The sequence below is a fragment of the Colletotrichum karsti genome (assembly GCF_011947395.1).
Source record: "Colletotrichum karsti strain CkLH20 chromosome Unknown Scaffold5, whole genome shotgun sequence".
Classification (NCBI taxonomy): Eukaryota; Fungi; Ascomycota; class Sordariomycetes; order Glomerellales; family Glomerellaceae; genus Colletotrichum; species Colletotrichum karsti.
This window is the reverse complement of record NW_024065905.1, coordinates 54,192-71,084: the sequence shown is the minus strand read 5'-3', so window position 1 is coordinate 71,084 and position 16,893 is coordinate 54,192. Positions and strand designations below refer to the sequence as shown.

Sequence of the window (16,893 nt, the reverse complement as noted above, 5' to 3'; positions counted from 1 at the left end):
TCCCAACAACCAAGTCAAGGACCCGAATCCCGGATGCCGACGGGGGGCATTCACGGCGACGCCGGGCCCCATCCGGTCACGGCCGCCGACGCGACCGACTCGGGCGGCAGCGGCATCGCCGCCCCGTACGGCCGCGCCTGCACCAACTGCTCCCGCGCAAAGTGTAAATGCATCCTCCGCCCCGTCGGCGGCGCCTGCGAGCGCTGTCACCGCCTCAACAAGATCTGCCAGCCGAGCAACCCCCAGCGCAAACGCTCCAAGAAGCCCCCCTCCAGCCGGACCGCCCAGCTCGAGGAGAAGCTCGACGGCTTGGTCACCCTTCTCAAGCAGTCCGGCAGACCTGACCTTCCGGCGAGCCTGGGCGTGGACATCAGCGGGATTCCTGGCGTCGTGCCCCCGCCTGCTGCTGCTGCTGCCGCCTCGGCTGCCTCGTCGAGCGGTGGCGTAGCAGGCAGGGAAGAGTCCTCGGAGCAGCCCGACATCTGCAGCAACGGGTACGGCGCGTCCCGCGGCCGCGAGGGCGGGGCCGGGGCGAGGGGCACCTCGCTGCCGACGCCGACGCAGACGGCCAGCCCGGAAGGGACGGGGTACGGCGACGGAGACGACTTCCTGCCCTCGCCGGACGAGGCGGAAGCCCTCTTCGAGGCGTTCCGCGGGCAGAACCTGCGGTACTTTCCGTTCCTGCACTTCAGGAGTACGATGACGGCGCGGGAGCTGCGCGCGGAGAAGCCGTTTTTGTGGATCTGCATCATGACCGTCGCCTCGAGGGTCGCCAGCCAGCAGCTCGCGCTGGGGCAGAGGGTGAGGCACATCGTGGGGCAGAAGCTGCTCGTCGAGAACGAGAGGAGTATTGACTACCTGCTTGGTTTACTTTGTGTTTTGGGGTGGTGAGTAGTTCATTACCTGCCTTTTTCTTGAGTTATTGACGCTGACTCGCGACCAGGGCAAATCATCAGCTGGGTAACAAGCCCTTTATGTGCCTCTTTTGCCAGATCGCCATCGGTCTGGTCTTCGACCTGGGCCTGTCCAAGGACCCCGTCGACGGCATGAACCCGTTCCTCTGTTGGAAGGCCGCCCAGGAGCGGGCCGACAAGGAGAAGAGCAACGTCCAGAGCCTGTTTCTGAAGAACCAGATGCCGAGGACCATGGAGCAGCGGAGGGCCGCCCTCGCGTGCTACATGATCACCTCCAAGTAAGCCGCGGGCCTCTGTTATCAAGGATGAGAAGACTGACTGGCACAGCGTCGCGAGTTTCCTGGGCAAGATGGATCCCCTCCGCTGGACGCCGCACATGGACGAGTCCCTACAGATCCTCGAGGCCAACACCGCCGTCCCGTCGGACCAGACCCTCGTCGGCCTCGTCAGGATGCAGCTCCTCAACGAAGAGGCAGGCCGCCTGTCGTGGCGTCCGGAAGTAACCTACGACGCGACCGACGCAGCGAGGACGCCGCCCTCGATGTACGTCAAGCTCCTCCAGGGCCAGCTCCAAAAGATCCTCCAAAACCTACCCTCCGAACAACAAAGCTCAGGTACTATCTCTGCCACCTCCCCCTCGAGCTTCATCCTAACACACCCAAACAGACACAATCATCTCGCAACTCCACTCCACCGAGCTCGCCATCCAAGAAATCGCCCTCTCCTCCAAGACAGGCGCCTGCGTCCCCGCCAACCTCCCGGACGTCGCCCGCCTCGACATCCTCTACGCCTGCCTGCACGCCGTCAAGTCCTGGTTCGAGCACTTCTTCACCCTCCCGCCGGCCGCCTACTACGCCATCCCCTTCCCCTTCTTCGCCCAGCTCTCCCACTGCACCATCGCCCTCTACCGCCTCACCGTCCTCGAGGACCCCGTCTGGGACCGCCAGAGCGTGCGCAACACCCTCGACCTCATCTCCACCCTCGACGAGGTCGCCGAGCGCTTCACCCGCGTCTGCTCCGAGGCCGGCCTCAACATCGACGTCGAGGAGGGCAACGCCTTCGCCAAGGCCGTCAAGACCATCAAGGGGCTACGGGGCACGTGGGAGACCACGCTGGGGCCGCTGATTCCGCCGGCGACCACGACAGCCGGTGCGGATGCCGGGGTCGCGGGCGTGCTTGGCGCCGGGGCTCCTCCGCCGGCCGGGGTCGGGGATGTGGAGTTTAGTCAGCTCGGGCTGGATCTGATGGATAACCGGTGGTTTACGGACATGTTTACCCCGTTTGACTTTTGAGGGGCGGAGTTAACAATAGTGTATCAGTACTCTTAGGATGAATGGGGGCGTTGGAAAGGTGGCTTATTTGCCGGGATATCTACGGACACACACATGCACACATGCGCCTCTCAACAGCAAGGCAATGGATTATGGGCGGGTTAATGGATCACGTGTATTACAAAACCGGACGAAAGTTCCTTGCCTCTTTTCTCGGGGGTTTCTGCCTAAAATCTCACACATCCCCCCGTCTCGGGATTTTTATCGTTCAATTGTGAGCGTGAGCGGGATTTGTGTAAGACCAATGGCTGACGGGACGGAGTTCATGACTCGAGGCATCACGAACCCAACTCCTGACGCCCGCCATTCCTTCGAACTCCACGACGCAAGACGCAAGACGCAAGACCAACATGTCGAAACTAAGCATTTTGAGAATTCCGACTAGCGAGCGGTAGTCGACGCCTAGCGCCAGATCCGGCCTCCCACGCACGCGTCGTAAATCTAACCGCAAAAAGTCCCCACCAACACAGCATGCACATCCGGGGTTCGACGCTAACCCCGTGCTCAGCAATCAGCCAGGCATGCCATGTTCGGAATTCCGGTCTCGGAGTTGGGTTGGGTTGGGTTGGTTTTGAGGGACTCAATCGTTTGGTCAGCAATCGGAGTTGTGATTGGTATTGTTTCTGTTTGTCTGACCACTGTTGTATGTTATTCCGCTGGGTGTAAGCGGAGTTTCGATGAGAAGTGGGCGGGATGTAAGGCCAAGGTTGAGTGTTATATGAGCCCGCCTTTTCTTGGCGGTTGGGCGGTTGGTGTGTAACATCATGGTTCATCTGTTCTCACGACTTTTGTTTTTGAGTTGAGACGAGAGTTTTGTTTTAGACGACGTGCAGAATGGCCATGGATAGACCTTCTTCGAAAAGCTCCTACGTGGGACAACATACCACGGCAATGTCTTCGATGCCGGGCGGTCTCGGTGACGCTGAGAAGTCGAGGACGGCTCTGCAGCACGAATCTGACACCGACGTCGCGGAGAAGGACGTGAATGAGAATGAAGGAAGCGGCGGGAGTGCGACTGCTGGCGAGGCCGAGGAGGAGTACATCACCGGCGTCAGGCTCTGGCTCGTCCTCGCCGCTCTCACGGCGACGACGTTCCTGATGCTGCTCGACATGTCCATCGTCGTCACCGTAAGCCGACCTCACCTCGCCTCACCTCACATTCAGAACTTCACAGCTAAGACGACACATAGGCCGTCCCGCAAATCACCACGGCGTTCAACTCCCTCTCCGACGTGGGCTGGTACGGCGCGGCATACAACCTCACCGGGTAACCCTTCCCCTCTCTCTCTTCTCCCTCTCAACCTTCACCATACTAAACACCCAACTCCAACACAGCGCCGCCCTCCAACCCTTCGCGGGAAAACTCTACACCCACATCCGCTCCAAACGGACCTACCTCGCCTTCCTCTTCCTCTTCGAGCTCGGCTCCCTCGTCTGCGGCCTCGCCACCTCGTCCACCATGCTCATCGTCGGCCGCGCCGTCGCGGGCATGGGCTCCGCGGGCTTGTTCAACGGCGCGCTGACCATCATCGGGAACACGGTCCCGCTCGCGCGACGGCCGTTCATCATCGGCGTCGTCATCGGGCTGTCGAACATGGGGCTCGTGGTCGGGCCGTTGGTCGGGGGCGCGTTGACGGAGTATTCGACCTGGCGGTGGTGTAAGTGTCATACCTCCATTCTTTCTTCTTTTTCGCACGATAGATTCGGATTTGCTGATTGTGACTGCTGTAGGTTTCTACATCAACCTCCCCATCGGCGGCCTCGTCGCGATCCTCCTCGCGCTCATCCACGTCCCCTCCAAAATCGCCAACCCCCTCCCCCTGCGCCAACTCCCGCGCCACCTCGACCTCCCCGGCTTCGCCCTCTTCGCGCCCGCCGCCGTCATGCTCCTCCTCGCGCTGCAGTTCGGCGGGACCTCGCACCCGTGGGACTCGTCCGTGGTGATCGGCCTCTTCGTCGGCGCGGGCGTGACGGCCCTCCTCTTCCTCCTCTGGGAGCGCCGCGTGGGCGACGGGAGGGCCATGGTGCCGCTGGGGCTGTTCCGGCGACGGGTGGTCTGGACGAGCGCGCTGGTGGGCGGGGTTAATATGAGTACGACGCTCGTGGGGAGTTATTACCTCCCGATGTACTTTCAGAGTGTGAAAGGGGAGAGTCCGTTTCGCGGGGGTGTTGATTATTTGCCGACTATCTTGGCGCAGTTGGTTTCTGCTGTTGTTTCGGGGGCTCTTGGTAAGTCTTTTTCTGATAGATGGATCGTGAGAAGTTTCGAGGGTTGCTGACGAAATGGTGTAGTCGGCAGGCTGGGATACTACCTCCCCTGGGTCTTCTTCGGCGCGGGCTTCGCGGCCGTTGGGAGCGGGCTCATCTCGACGTGGGTTCCGGCGACGGGCGCGGCGATGTGGATCGGGTACCAGGTCATCCTCGGCATCGGGCGCGGTTCGAGCATGCAAATGGTGAGTCAAACCTACAATCTTCATCTCTTCATTCTTTTGCTTCATCCAGACCTCTTCGACTGACGTCCTCCCGCCAGCACATCATCGCGATCCAAGCAAACCTCCCCGCCGCGATGCTCTCCGTGTCGATGGCGACGCTGGTCTTCATCCAGACCCTCAGCGGCGCCGTATTCCTCACCTTCGCGGAGCTCATCTTCTCCTCGGGCCTGGGGCGGAATCTGGCGAGGTACGCGCCCTCGGTGGACGCCAAGACGGTGCTCGACGCGGGCGGGACGGGGTTTAGAAAGGTTGTCGGGAAAGGGGAGCTGGACGGGGTGGTGATGGCGTATGCGAGGAGTATCGGCGAGGTGTTTTATCTGTGCGTTGGGCTCTCGGGGTGCGTGTTTTTGTTGGGTTGGGGGATGGGCTGGGTTGATATCCGGGAGAAGAAGGCTGAGAAGAAGGGCAGTGTCTGAGGTGTGTCGTGTGCGGGCGATGGCTGGAGACTGGTGGAGGCGAGTTAGATGGGGGTGGTGATAGATGTCGTGAGCAAGGGTGATTTGCTCTGGGATGGGGTGGAATGCATATTTTAGAGTCTAGACTACAAGAACGGCTGGATAGATATAGCCTAGGGTTTTCCTCTCTACTGTATAATCTAATATCAACCACCACTCATGACTTTCACGAGAGCTTTTCCACCTGGCACCCCGAATCCCGAGCCCCTCAGAGCATCTTCTTCCCCTTCGCCCTCTCCATCTCCTTGACCCTCGCAAAAGCCCTCTTGGTCGCCACCGAGCTGCTGACCAACAGCCCGAACGGAATCACGATCCAGAAGGCGTTCATGAGGACGTAGTAGCCGTAAAAGTAGTAGTCCTCGGGCCGGCAGTAGACCAGCCTCTCGACGAGCTTCTCAAAGGTGCAGGTCGCGTAGTAGAGCACGTCGCCGTAGAGCTGGCCGAGGCTGACGATGGCCTGCAGCGGGTGGCGCAGCGGGTGGTCGTGGACGACGCACCAGGCGCAGGCGAAGGACATGGGGCCCCAGAAGAGGGCGGTGATGGACTCCATGCAGACGACGAAGGAGTCCTGGGTGAGGTAGCGCGAGTCGGACTTGGAGTACTCCTTCCAGAGCTCGCCGAAGATGTCGGTCATGGAGGGCATCTTGGACTGGTTGTAGGCGAAGTAGCCTTTTTGGTCATGTCAGTGTCAATTTTGTTTGACTGAGGTGCTTGAGGAGCAAAGGCAAGGGAACTGACCTTCGAAGAAGAAGTGGATGAAGCCGCAGAGCACGAACCACAGCGCCGTCGCGACCTCGCCGTTCGAGAGGTTCGGGTTCGTCCGGCGGATGATCTTGTACGTTGGCGCGAGGATGGCGACGGTGCCGGCTGCGAAGGTGCTGCAGAGAGCCAGGGCGCCGAGTTTGTTCTCGGCATAGCCCGGGAGCATGGTGTCCAGCGGGAAGTAGGGGTGCAGAGGCACGGAGTCGTTCATGATGATTTGCGCAGCCATCGTGGAGGGTCGGAGCTGTCGTTGACTTGCTGAATTGGTTGTTTGGTGAGTGTAGATGTCGAGATGTCGTTGGGTGAAGTTGAGCCAGACACAGATATACAAAATCCGAGGGAAGTCGCGGGCCCGGGGACCCGCATTGGCGCATCCGGGAGGCTCACCATCCGGATCGGCCCATCAGCAGTTTCCCGCCAAGCGTCAGCAAGACGGCGTGTCTAATTGGCTCGAGACACCAAGCGAAATTGCGTCTGCCGGTCGTATTCGGGTTCCGGGTCGCAAGAATGCATGGCCAGCTGAATCACCATAGATCATTTGGCGCTGGGGTGCGGTATTTCTTGAACGGGTGCCCCGAGAGCCCCGGATTACCGGGGCCCGCTGCGAAAAACGCGGATGCCGAAGGGTGCGATGCACGGAGGATCTGCGGGCGGGCAAATGGATCCTTACGGGAGCGGAGTGCTCCGGTTGTCACGGAGTTTTGATCGGAGGAGGTTGGCGGCGAATTATGGTGTTGTGAGTGTGCTGCAGTCAGCTGCTCGAACAAATTGACCTGGCTGCGACATGTAGATCTCGGATAGCCCGGATACTCTGGTCTGGACGTCTGGAAGATACGATCAACTTATCACAGAGTCCTTCTTCTTGGTTTGCAATTGCCGTAGACATGCATTTTACAAGAGGGAGAGATTCATTCGATTGCAAACATATCTCAGTTTGACGTATCTTTTCAATTAGTCGCAGCATTGATATTTCTTCAGCCCGAACCACCCATCAAGACTTCCGTCAGTCGTCGGAAAACCTCATCCTCGCCGGGATAATCCGGTCCCTTGATTGACTCGAATGCCGGTAGGAGAACAGTCTCGTCAATCTCCTTGTACTTTCCAAGCTGCACATGAATGACCTGCCCATTCCGAGTCGTATCAGCCATCAAGAAAGCCGCACCCTTGGCAACAGCTTCCGCCGGCTGCACCTCCACCCCAATCTTCTTCATCAACCCCTTGAGATCCGGAAGCACGCTACTGTCCGTCCACGTAGGCGCCAGAGTGTTGACTCTGATGGGTATCTTGGCCGCGTCAAGCAGCGGAATGAGACCTCTACCGAAACCCAAAACGGCGTGTTTGGCGGTGGCTGAGCCATGATGTCAGTAACAGGAGGCGGTGAGGTTACATCGCGATGGCTCATAACTCACAGTAGTCAACGGCGCGAAGTCGTTGAAGACCCGTCGTGGACCCGTTGATAACGATACTTCCGCCTTCGGCCTGCTGTCGCATGTAATAGATCGCGATGGTAGCGGTGTGCATCACACCCGTGAGACTGACGTCCAACAGAGCGTGCGTGGGTTCCTTCAGGTCGCCGTTCTCGTCGACCTCGGTGGAGAGGTAATTTGCCTGAGGACCAAGGCCGGCATTGGCAAAAACGTGATCAACGCGCCCGTGGATCTCCTTTGCCTTCTTGAAGAGGGCGATCTGCTCGGCCCAGACGGTCACGTTCGTCTTCACAAACGTGTAAGAGCCCTCGGGCTGCTGAGCCGGGGGCTGGATGTCCGCGTTGACGACCAAGGCGCCCTTGGAGAGAAGGGTGTTGACCGTTGCAAGGCCGATGCCCGAGGACCCTCCTGTAACGATGACGACCTTGCCCTCGAGGCCGGCGAGGTCTTTATCCGCGATCTCGAATTCGGCCATGGTTGAAGAGAGGTGGAATTAAACTAAAGCTCAGCATGCGAGGATGTCTTGGCCAGCATAAGGCTTGTTTAAGTACATGCAGCTCCTTCGACGAGGGACTTAGTCGGGTCGATCACTTCCTCAGTGCCACGTAATCTCGTGCTCCTGTGATCGCGCGAAAGGGCTTGCAGAAAACGGTGAAGGAAAATCTACGGAACACCAATGCAGAGTTAGTGAGTTTTCGCAGTCCACTTGGACTGCTGCGCGAAGTGCGATCTATCCAATGGCTCTGATGAGCCCCCTTCGCTTAGTGAAGTTGTCAGTTGCTCAACATGTTAAAAGTGGACGACACCCTTGTCTAGTTCACGGCACTGGAAGCGGTCTCTTCAAGGGTTCTCGGCGGGTGAGGACAATCGCTCGTGACGTGGCATTCTGCAATGGCGCTTCTAGCGGGCCTGAAGTCTTCTTGTGGAGTAGTTTCTTAGGAATTCAACTTGAAGCCGGTATCGTCGCCTGAACTTGAAGCCCTTGGGTGTGTGGGGCGATACAGATCTCACGAACATGATCCAACACCTTCCGTCAGACGAACTGATTGTATAGTTCAGAGCATGCAATCTCGTGCACTCGCCAGTGTGTTGCTTTCTTGTTTCCCACCTCCTCAAACCCGCATACCGAAGCGAGTAGTAAGTTCGTTCCCAGCCTATAAGGCTGTGAAAGCTCAAACTAAACGAGTTGAAGTGCCCGATCAGCCTCATGTGCGCATGTCAAGACAACAAGTTCGGGCTCTCACCAGCAGCTCTTTGCAGCACAAACTGAGCAGCTGCGTCGGCATCCTCAGCGTAAGTCAGATGATCAACTGTGATGAACCCCCCACTGCAAACAGCATCGTCCTCATGACACACTATCTTCGTCTTTCCCTCTGCACCAGGGATAGGAGCCGGATTTCTGGGGTCTCCGAAAGTCAAGACCGAGTTGATCTTTGACATTGTGTCTGTTGGCAACGTCTCGGCCGTGCCTCGAACGACTAGAGCCCCTTGGGAGTACCCAGCCATGACGATCTTGGTATCGGGGCACTTTGTGGTTGCTTCGTTGATGAAATTCGTCCTGCGGAAGTTGGGTCAGTGTTTGGTTGAAAAGATGCTTGTGGACAACGTCAAAACGACCGGCAAGGCGATATAGATAGAAGCTGACATACATGCTCGGTACACCCTCGGTCCCGTTTCTATTGAAGCCGGCAAATGTAGCCGGATACTCAACTCCCTGAACGGCGATGGATTTGCCCCCGGATTGCGCTTTCAAGGCGTCGAAGAAGGGCGGGCCGGTAACGAGTCCAACGTTTCCAGGCTCGGTCGTCCCGCGCGCAAAGATGACAGTGATATCGGCACAAGCAGCATCTTGTTTCAAGTCATCTTCGGAGGTGTCAATACCGACTGAATCCGCCAAACCTTGCTGCAAGGGTGTGAGGACGAGACCAACGGCGTCGAGCGCAGCTGCGCCTGCAGGAAGGGTGCTGATGATCCTGAGGAATTGGTTCAATGGGCCGGAGGGGAACTTTGCAAGAACATCGGGGATATCTTGACGAGGCTCCATGGGTAGGCCTGCGGCTGGTACTCCTTCCAGCACGGTTGAAGATTCTTCAATATCGGATGAAGATGTCGGAAGACTGTGGATTAAGGGTAGCTGAATCGCGATGGCGCTCAAGGCTATCATCAGCCTTAGAAGGCGGCGTCCACTGAGACTTGGGCTCATTTTGAATAAAAGAGATTATGGTGCGGATGGACAATTGAGGCAGCTTCTGGGAGTTTGATCGAATTGTTCAAAAGTCAGAAAAGCATTGCAATGCAGGTGGCAGCTTATATATATGGGATGAGCAGTAAGAAATAATGAGACCAAAGATTCGCAGCAGATGAAAGACGTGTCGAGCAGAATAAATGACTTGACTATTCAGTACTGAAGACTGGCTTCTTTCGTCGAGCTGGGCTGCAACTATATCACGTCTTCCTATGACTCTGAAAAGGGGCACCCCGCATCGCTTACCGCATCTGTCTTGTACCAATGTTTCCTCTTGTCAAGCGAGGTAACAATAGAACCAAGGCGCAAATTTGAAGAGAGTTGAATACGACGCCTGATATCATCTTGCCGAGGGGAGGTTAACTAGATACCCAGACACAAAAGCAGCTTAAGGCATGGATAGCACCAAGGCAGCAGAGTGAGTTACCCGTCTCGTCGGCGTTCTTGATGCAATGTCTCATTGTTGAACAGTTGGTTTGCCGTACGAGTTGTAAAGCTGAACCGAGGCTTGTCACCTTCAAACCTGGGGTAAGTCAACTGCCGAAACAGGGAAGCGGTGGTGAGCGGTGGGCAAGGTTGCATCAAGGCCCGCGCCAGCTATCAGCAGTTAGCCTTGGCTTCCTCGGTGACATCATTGCGACTCCTCAATTCACATTTAGTATTGGAACTTAGCGTGATTTCATCCAGTTCAGATGAGAAGCGCTGTTGGCTGTCGAACCGCAGCGTGGTTAGTAGTCTGGGAGAGGAAATGCTGCAAGCGCGGAACTTAAACCGATCTAAACGCGCATTCTGGCTAACGGCACGCATTGGATGGAAGCAAGCATGGTGATAAACATTAAATTCTGTTCTATTATAAATGTTTCTATGTACTCATGATCTCATAACCTTATAAATCATTACTCTTAAGGCGCGTACGTGAAGAGGGTCGCGAGCTGCTCGGAGCTGTAACCAGCGTTCAGCGCGAGCTGCAGCATGATGCGAGCCTTCTCCGGGTTCAGGTTCCATCCGCCGTAGGTGTTCAGAGCATCGGAGTCCTCGACGAAACCTCCCATGGTCCTGCTGGAAACGACAATCTGAGTGTTGTTCTCCTCCGCAAGCTTCTTGAGCGTGTCACGGCCGGGGGTGGTCCAACCGCCAGCACCCATACCGGCCAGGACAAGACCCTTGGCGCCGGCCGCGACGGCGGCGGTGGCCAGAGCGGGCTGGAGGGCCTGGTGTCCGAAGAGGATGTCAACCTCGGGCAGCTCCGTGGCCTCGGTGACGTTGAAGTAGGCACGGCCGTAAGGCAGCGCGGGAGGGTAGTAGAAGACGGGCTTGATGTCGAGGAAGAAGCCGAGGTATCCCTGCTCGACGGCCTTGAAGGTGTCGAGGGAGTTGGAGTGGGTTTTGGTGGTGTAGAAGGCGCTGCCGATGCGGTCGTTGAGCACGATCATGGTTCCGCGGCCCTTGGCCTTGTCGCTACCGGCGAGAGTCACGGCCTCGAGCAGGTTGATGGGGCCGTCGGCGCTGATGGCGGTGGCGGGGCGCATGGCACCGACGACGACGACCGGCTTCTCGGACTTGACGGTCAGATCAAGGAAGAAGGCAGACTCCTCCGTGGTGTCGGTGCCGTGGGTGACGACGGCACCTTGGCAGTACGGGTCGTCGAGGGCCTCTTGCACGAGACGGGTGAGGTTGAGCAGGATCTCGGGGGTGATGCTGCCGGAGTCGACGTTGGCAACCTGGACACCCTTGACGTTGGAGACGTTCCACAGCTCCGGGACGGCGTCGATGAGGATGTCGACGCCGAGGGCACCGGCTTGGTAGCCTGTGGTCTGGGCATTTGAGGAGGCGGAGCCGGCGATGGTGCCGCCCGTGGCGAAGATTGTGACGTTGGGCAGGCTGGCGTTGAAGTGCGTCTCCCGTGTGGAGAGACGGTGCGCCGGGAAAGGGGAGGCGGAGACCGGAGCCGGAGCGGCCAGGCCGAGGGCCATTTGGGATGCGGCGAGGAGGATGTTGCGGGTCTGCATCTTGACTGCTGGTTGCTGCTTGGGGGTTCCGGGAGAGAACTTGGCTTGAGGCAGCAATGGGCTTGGTTGAGAGTGAGAAGTCTGCACTATTCTTGCTCAATCAAAGCTGTCTTCGACGGGATGTCGGGAATCTCTTATACTGTTACCGTTCAGACATGGTTTCTCTGATTTCTCCGATTGAAGTCGGCGAGGCCATGCCGATAAGACCTGAGATGCCCAAACTGGAGCCAATATTCGACCAAGAGGGAAAATGCCTCGCCTGAACCCGATGATTTCGCACTAAAGACCATGAAATACGGGTGGTTCATCCTAACTTCGAGCCAAGATCCTGACCTGTCGTCCTTATCTTGGACGATGTGCCCAATCGCACGTGGTTGGGGTCTGAAAGAACGTGAGCTAGGCGAACGCTGGACCCGTGCTGTCGGTTCTGCTTATCAGTCGGCAAAATGACCTCAAATGCCATCGGCAAGGGCAGGCCGACCAAAAAGACCGACTTCGCACACCGACCTTGACCTTGGAGTTGGCCCTCCTCCCCTTGTTTGCAGACTGCTAGTGTCTTAGTAGTCTTATCTGCCACTTATCTAGATAGCTAGGATGCAAAAGCCGACAGAATTACGGCATCATATGAAAGAAATTCCCGGGGAATTAGCTTGTTCATGCTGCAGCTTATTGAAGTCTTGCAGCTCCGTCGGTAGCATTCTGTGGGGTTGACGGGCCTGTGGATCGAAAGGCGCGAGAATGACTCGTCAAACGGCGGGGGATCCTTGGCCTCAAATGATAAGAAAGCGGGAAACATTCCCAGCCCCCCAGCTCAAGGTTCCGGTTCCGGCGATCCGTAAAAGCCCGGCATGCGATCAGTTTACTCAGACACTTGACATTTGCTGATAAACAAAATGTGGACGTTTTCCTAGGCGACTGTTGCCAGGAAGGTCATTTATTACCAATGACGGAGCATGTCTACCAACTGAAGCGTAATTTTAATGACAAGACGATCAAACATGGTCTTGGAAGTCGTACCAACGACGACGGATCGGAAGGTCCAAGGAGGTTATCGGCTTGCCAGATTGGTGTTATCAGGTCCGTAATGTCATTTGCAGTTGTCCTTAGCATTTAATTATCACTCAACTCGTATTAGCAAGCCGTCTCAGCTGTTGAATTCTACAACATGATGGCACGCACTCTTTGTTAACCCAAACTTCATGTTGCAAGATAGGAAGCTACTTATATTGCATGCAGGTAAAGATGTGTACACTTAGACTTCTCATAGTCTTTGGCGGATAAAAAGGTGTTCGATTGATACAACATGACTGTTCCAAAGGCCAGCACAGTCTCCATGTCGTTAGAGAGACCGTCTAGGCCGTCTTTTCGTTTGAGCCGGTGGACTCGAGCTCGACGGTCGTCACATTTCGCCGCCGCAAGTTGCCAGCCTCATCGTGCGTGGCATCCCACTGGGGAAGCTCAGCCTTGGGGATCTTAACCAAGCGATGGGTGTTGGCACCGTCTGAGTCGACTTCTACAATCTCGGTGCGGATCTCGTAACCCATCCACCTTGGAAGCAAGTGCATCCAGAACACGTAATATAGACCGCAAAGAATCATACTAGATGTCTTAGTACGAATCATGGACACTCTACTTGAAGATAGTGATCATGTCGATGACTTACATTCCAATACCAACGACGCAATACGTCGCATACCAGAAGCTGACACTCCCAGCGTAGGGTCCTCCCTTCGGCGGCCACCAAGGCATGGCTAAGACGAATACCTGGATGGCAAGGAAGAAGAGAAGGACGACGTTCCAGGCGCGGAATTCGGCACCGCCGATGCCAGACCTCCTACGTCGGCGTCTCAGAATGAAGACACCGTAGGTGAGGGCGAAGTTGAACATGGCACCGGGGTATGTCTGAAGATCAACGACTGTGACATTGATCAGAACCTGCACATTTGCAACGTCTGGGAGCAAAACAACGTACCAAAAGAGAACGCATCGCCGGCGGGAGGCGCCACGATCATGATGAAAGTCATCCCCCACTTCAGCAGATACGGACCGAGGGGCGTTCCGAAAGGCTTCGTAGAAACCCAGAACTCGGTGAACGGCAACACGCCCTGCCGTCCAATCTCACGGATCATGCGAGAAGAACCAATCAGAACCGCCAGGAGGTTTCCGAACGCACTTAGAAGAACAAGGAAGTTTAAGACGTTGGCGGCAGCTTTGCTGTCTCCGAAAAGCTTGGAGAAGAAAACGGCGGCGGCAATCTCGCTGGCTTCCGCAAACTCGGCCTTTGAAACTGTAGCGAAGTAGGCGATGTTACAGAGCATGTAAAGAATCGCGACGGTCGCGAGCGAGATGATGCCGTTGCGCTTGAGGGTAGGGATGGGGTTCTTGATCTCGTTGGTCATGTTGAAGGCATTGTTGTATCCAGCGTAGGAGAAGACGATGCTGACTAGCGCGTTTGACAAATCGTTTCCGTTCGTCGTGGTACCTTCGAAGGCGTTGCGGAAGTTCGCCTTAGGGTCGGGAATGTGCTTGACGTTGCCTCCGAGCACGACTAGACCGGCGATGCTAATACTGTGCGAAATTGTCAGTGATGATCCACGAATAATCTCCGACGAGATGACTTACAACACCAGAGTAAGAATCTTGAGTACTCCAATGACATTGACGAGCCAAAGAGAATATTTGTTGTGTGCAAGAACGCAGATGACGGCCAAGGTGTAAGCTGCAATAGCAACACCACGCATTTGCCATTCTGAAGGCGTAATATCGGCCATTCTCCAGACATATCTCGACAAAACTAACGCAGCGTTAGTCACCAAGGCTACATACTTTACGATGAGTGGAATAGCTTACCAACGGCATTGCTGCTACTGAACGACAGAATCACGGATTGAACCGCGAAAGCAACAGGAAAGAAGTGCTTTGGTCTTGGATATTGCTGCTCCAAGTACACGACATCAGACCCGCTTCGGTTGGGAAAGTAACTAGCCAACTCCAGGTAGATGCTGAATCCCGCTGCGGCCATGAGGAAGCCAATGAACCAGTACATAAGGGCTAGACCGACGGAACCTGTACGGTTGAGAATGCTTGCGGCTGCGCAGTTCACTATTAGTCTTCTTCCACTTGTGATAGTGCGCAAAAAGAATCAAGCAATCGGGTCCAACGCACGAGTTGAGAAAACACCAGTTCCTATCATCATGTTGATGTTCAGAAAAATAACCGCAGCCCAGCCGACGTGGTACCCAAGCGGCGAGGTAGACTCGACAGGGGCACCTACAGCCTCCTGATATGAAGGCTTCGAGCCGTTTCCTCCTTTTTGTCGAGTATACGCGAGGTCGCCATCGTGAATGACGGAGGGTTCGGAGTCGCTGGCTTCAGGATCAACCCGGTACTCCGGGCCGGACTTCTCGCCGCCGCCGAAGAATTTTGAAAAGGCCATCGTCATTCACCATGAGATGATGCGCGCAGAGAACGGAACCCTCAACCGCGGGAGAGGGCTTAGGGAGGCACAAGATCAACCCAATGATGGGAACCAACGTGACGTTTGACGGAGAGAAGATGGGTTAGAAGAAGTGAACCCAAGTAAGGTCGCAGACGCGTCCAGACCCTATATACGCTGCGTAACCGCTGTCATAATGTCTCCCCGACTCGTGTTTGCAGCGATGAAGACATGGGCTAGAATCACACAATCGGTTGTCTCTTGGCTTAATCCCCAATCCATGGTGTGGCTAACTTGAAATCGCTCTGTTGGTCCCTTGGCAAGTAGAGTTTCCCTAGTACGACAGCACGCAATAGGTTGGTTATGTCTCGACCCTTGCGAGGTGGCCGTGAACACCTCGGACCACATCTTGGCGGCTGCAACGTCTCATGAAATGATATACTACAAAAGGTCAGGATTCATCGCGGGCCCCGAGGATGGTGTAGGTCTTTCCAGGACAGCGTTCCCACAGCGGCTCATCCCTAGTGCACAATTGTCAATCACTCGCTCAGGACGACTGTCAAAGTGACTGGGGAATTCCACCCCCACGCGGCCGAACCCACAATTCGACAAGGAGCCGTTGGAAGCTTACGATGTAGTGACACCGAAGGCAAATGACGACATCTACCGTAAATGGCTAAACCACCGGTAAGAGACGCGTTCTTGTTGAAAACATGCAACAGCTCGGGAGTTAGCCAGATGGTCTTTGGTGATAACGCTACACGTACCCGACAAGATCCAATTGCTCCAGAAAGAAAACACGTACAGGATCAGGTAGAAAGACAAGAGCTGTTAGTTTCTCTGGTGGCTTTCAGAAAGAACATAACAAGCACAGAGCCACGTGATTTCATTCATTGATATTGGGTAAGACCTACGAATGTTGGCTAAAACTTGAGGTTGATAGAAATCATCTCCGTAGCGATCACAACATCACTTACGCGTAAGGCTGGGCACGGGCGGACACGCCGCTGGAAGAACTAAAGAAATCTTGTTGGAAGACCAAAATCGAGTTTTAGGGTCTTGAATTGATTGGCTACCTTCCAGATGAAGTAAACGCGGGCAAAATCAATCATCTTCCTTGCAGGTTTGGGTTCATAACGACATCAGACGCTTTGATAGCGCAATCGATATCCGAGGAAAAGCCACCACTACCACCTCAATCCTGCATGGCACATAGACCCCAAGGATTCAGAAAGAGAAAACTCACAGTCGCAGTTCACTCAGCCCAGTCTTTTTCTCCTTTTAACTTTCAACGCTGGCACGTACTTACCTAGTCGTCCAAATTGCTCTACTAATAGCCAATGATGGTATGATGGTGATCGCGGAGCCGGACCGGTGGGACCCTGGCGGGAAACTATGGGTCCGGGGTCGGAAGGGCGATTGCGGAGATAGTGGGTCATATAGATAATTTGGTAAATACCAGTACGGAGCAGACAACCGGGCGGCTATTACTTGGGTCATTACCTGCTTACTCAGGTAAATAAGACGTGGGAGCGCTTGGGAATATGCACAAATATGATGCAGACTGAGAGGATTCGAGGAAGCCGGAGGACATGAGGCGCATTTCCGGTGAGAACCTGGAGGTCCTCGGAGACAAATGCGGAGTGGGGCCCGAAAGTCGGCGAAAAAGTCTCCGGGCACCGCTCACCTCCGGTATTCTGCTCCGTAGGCGTGCCCGTGATTGGCAGATGGGATCCATTCGTGTGTCATTGAGGATGAATGTAATCGAAACTTGCTCATGATCCAAAAGAAAAGGAATGCTCGACTACGCCAAAAGTTTCCG

At 55.7% G+C, this 16,893-nt stretch overlaps 7 protein-coding genes across 7 annotated transcripts; 2 read left to right on the top strand and 5 right to left on the bottom strand.

Annotated features, from left to right (window-relative positions):
* Window positions 1–33: 33 nt before the first annotated feature.
* Window positions 34–2,206, top strand: CkaCkLH20_02029 (uncharacterized protein; the record flags this gene model as incomplete). Its single annotated transcript, XM_038884748.1, has 4 exons — window positions 34–887; window positions 944–1,192; window positions 1,242–1,528; window positions 1,581–2,206. The coding sequence occupies 4 exons, from the start codon at window positions 34–36 to the stop codon at window positions 2,204–2,206; spliced, it is 2,016 nt and encodes a 671-aa protein (XP_038749536.1).
* A 930-nt stretch (window positions 2,207–3,136) lies between these two features.
* On the top strand, window positions 3,137–5,153 carry CkaCkLH20_02028 (MFS multidrug transporter; the record flags this gene model as incomplete). Its single annotated transcript, XM_038884747.1, has 6 exons — window positions 3,137–3,373; window positions 3,436–3,512; window positions 3,581–3,903; window positions 3,977–4,474; window positions 4,538–4,698; window positions 4,776–5,153. 6 exons carry the CDS (start codon window positions 3,137–3,139, stop codon window positions 5,151–5,153), a joined length of 1,674 nt encoding a protein of 557 aa, XP_038749535.1.
* Window positions 5,154–5,400: 247 nt separating this feature from the next.
* CkaCkLH20_02027 (emopamil binding protein) lies at window positions 5,401–6,183 on the bottom strand (the record flags this gene model as incomplete). The annotated part of the gene is made up of 2 exons (XM_038884746.1): window positions 5,401–5,861; window positions 5,931–6,183. The coding sequence occupies 2 exons, from the start codon at window positions 6,181–6,183 to the stop codon at window positions 5,401–5,403; spliced, it is 714 nt and encodes a 237-aa protein (XP_038749534.1).
* Window positions 6,184–6,928: 745 nt separating this feature from the next.
* On the bottom strand, window positions 6,929–7,856 carry CkaCkLH20_02026 (uncharacterized protein; the record flags this gene model as incomplete). Its single annotated transcript, XM_038884745.1, has 2 exons — window positions 6,929–7,302; window positions 7,364–7,856. 2 exons carry the CDS (start codon window positions 7,854–7,856, stop codon window positions 6,929–6,931), a joined length of 867 nt encoding a protein of 288 aa, XP_038749533.1.
* A 743-nt stretch (window positions 7,857–8,599) lies between these two features.
* Window positions 8,600–9,425, bottom strand: CkaCkLH20_02025 (cutinase; the record flags this gene model as incomplete). The annotated part of the gene is made up of 2 exons (XM_038884744.1): window positions 8,600–8,939; window positions 9,031–9,425. 2 exons carry the CDS (start codon window positions 9,423–9,425, stop codon window positions 8,600–8,602), a joined length of 735 nt encoding a protein of 244 aa, XP_038749532.1.
* A 1,103-nt stretch (window positions 9,426–10,528) lies between these two features.
* CkaCkLH20_02024 (l-asparaginase) lies at window positions 10,529–11,635 on the bottom strand (the record flags this gene model as incomplete). The annotated part of the gene is made up of 1 exon (XM_038884743.1): window positions 10,529–11,635. The coding sequence occupies one exon, from the start codon at window positions 11,633–11,635 to the stop codon at window positions 10,529–10,531; it is 1,107 nt and encodes a 368-aa protein (XP_038749531.1).
* Window positions 11,636–12,987: 1,352 nt separating this feature from the next.
* On the bottom strand, window positions 12,988–15,077 carry CkaCkLH20_02023 (high affinity methionine permease; the record flags this gene model as incomplete). The annotated part of the gene is made up of 6 exons (XM_038884742.1): window positions 12,988–13,234; window positions 13,299–13,551; window positions 13,608–14,203; window positions 14,258–14,429; window positions 14,486–14,725; window positions 14,801–15,077. 6 exons carry the CDS (start codon window positions 15,075–15,077, stop codon window positions 12,988–12,990), a joined length of 1,785 nt encoding a protein of 594 aa, XP_038749530.1.
* Between the last annotated feature and the right edge of the window lie 1,816 nt (window positions 15,078–16,893).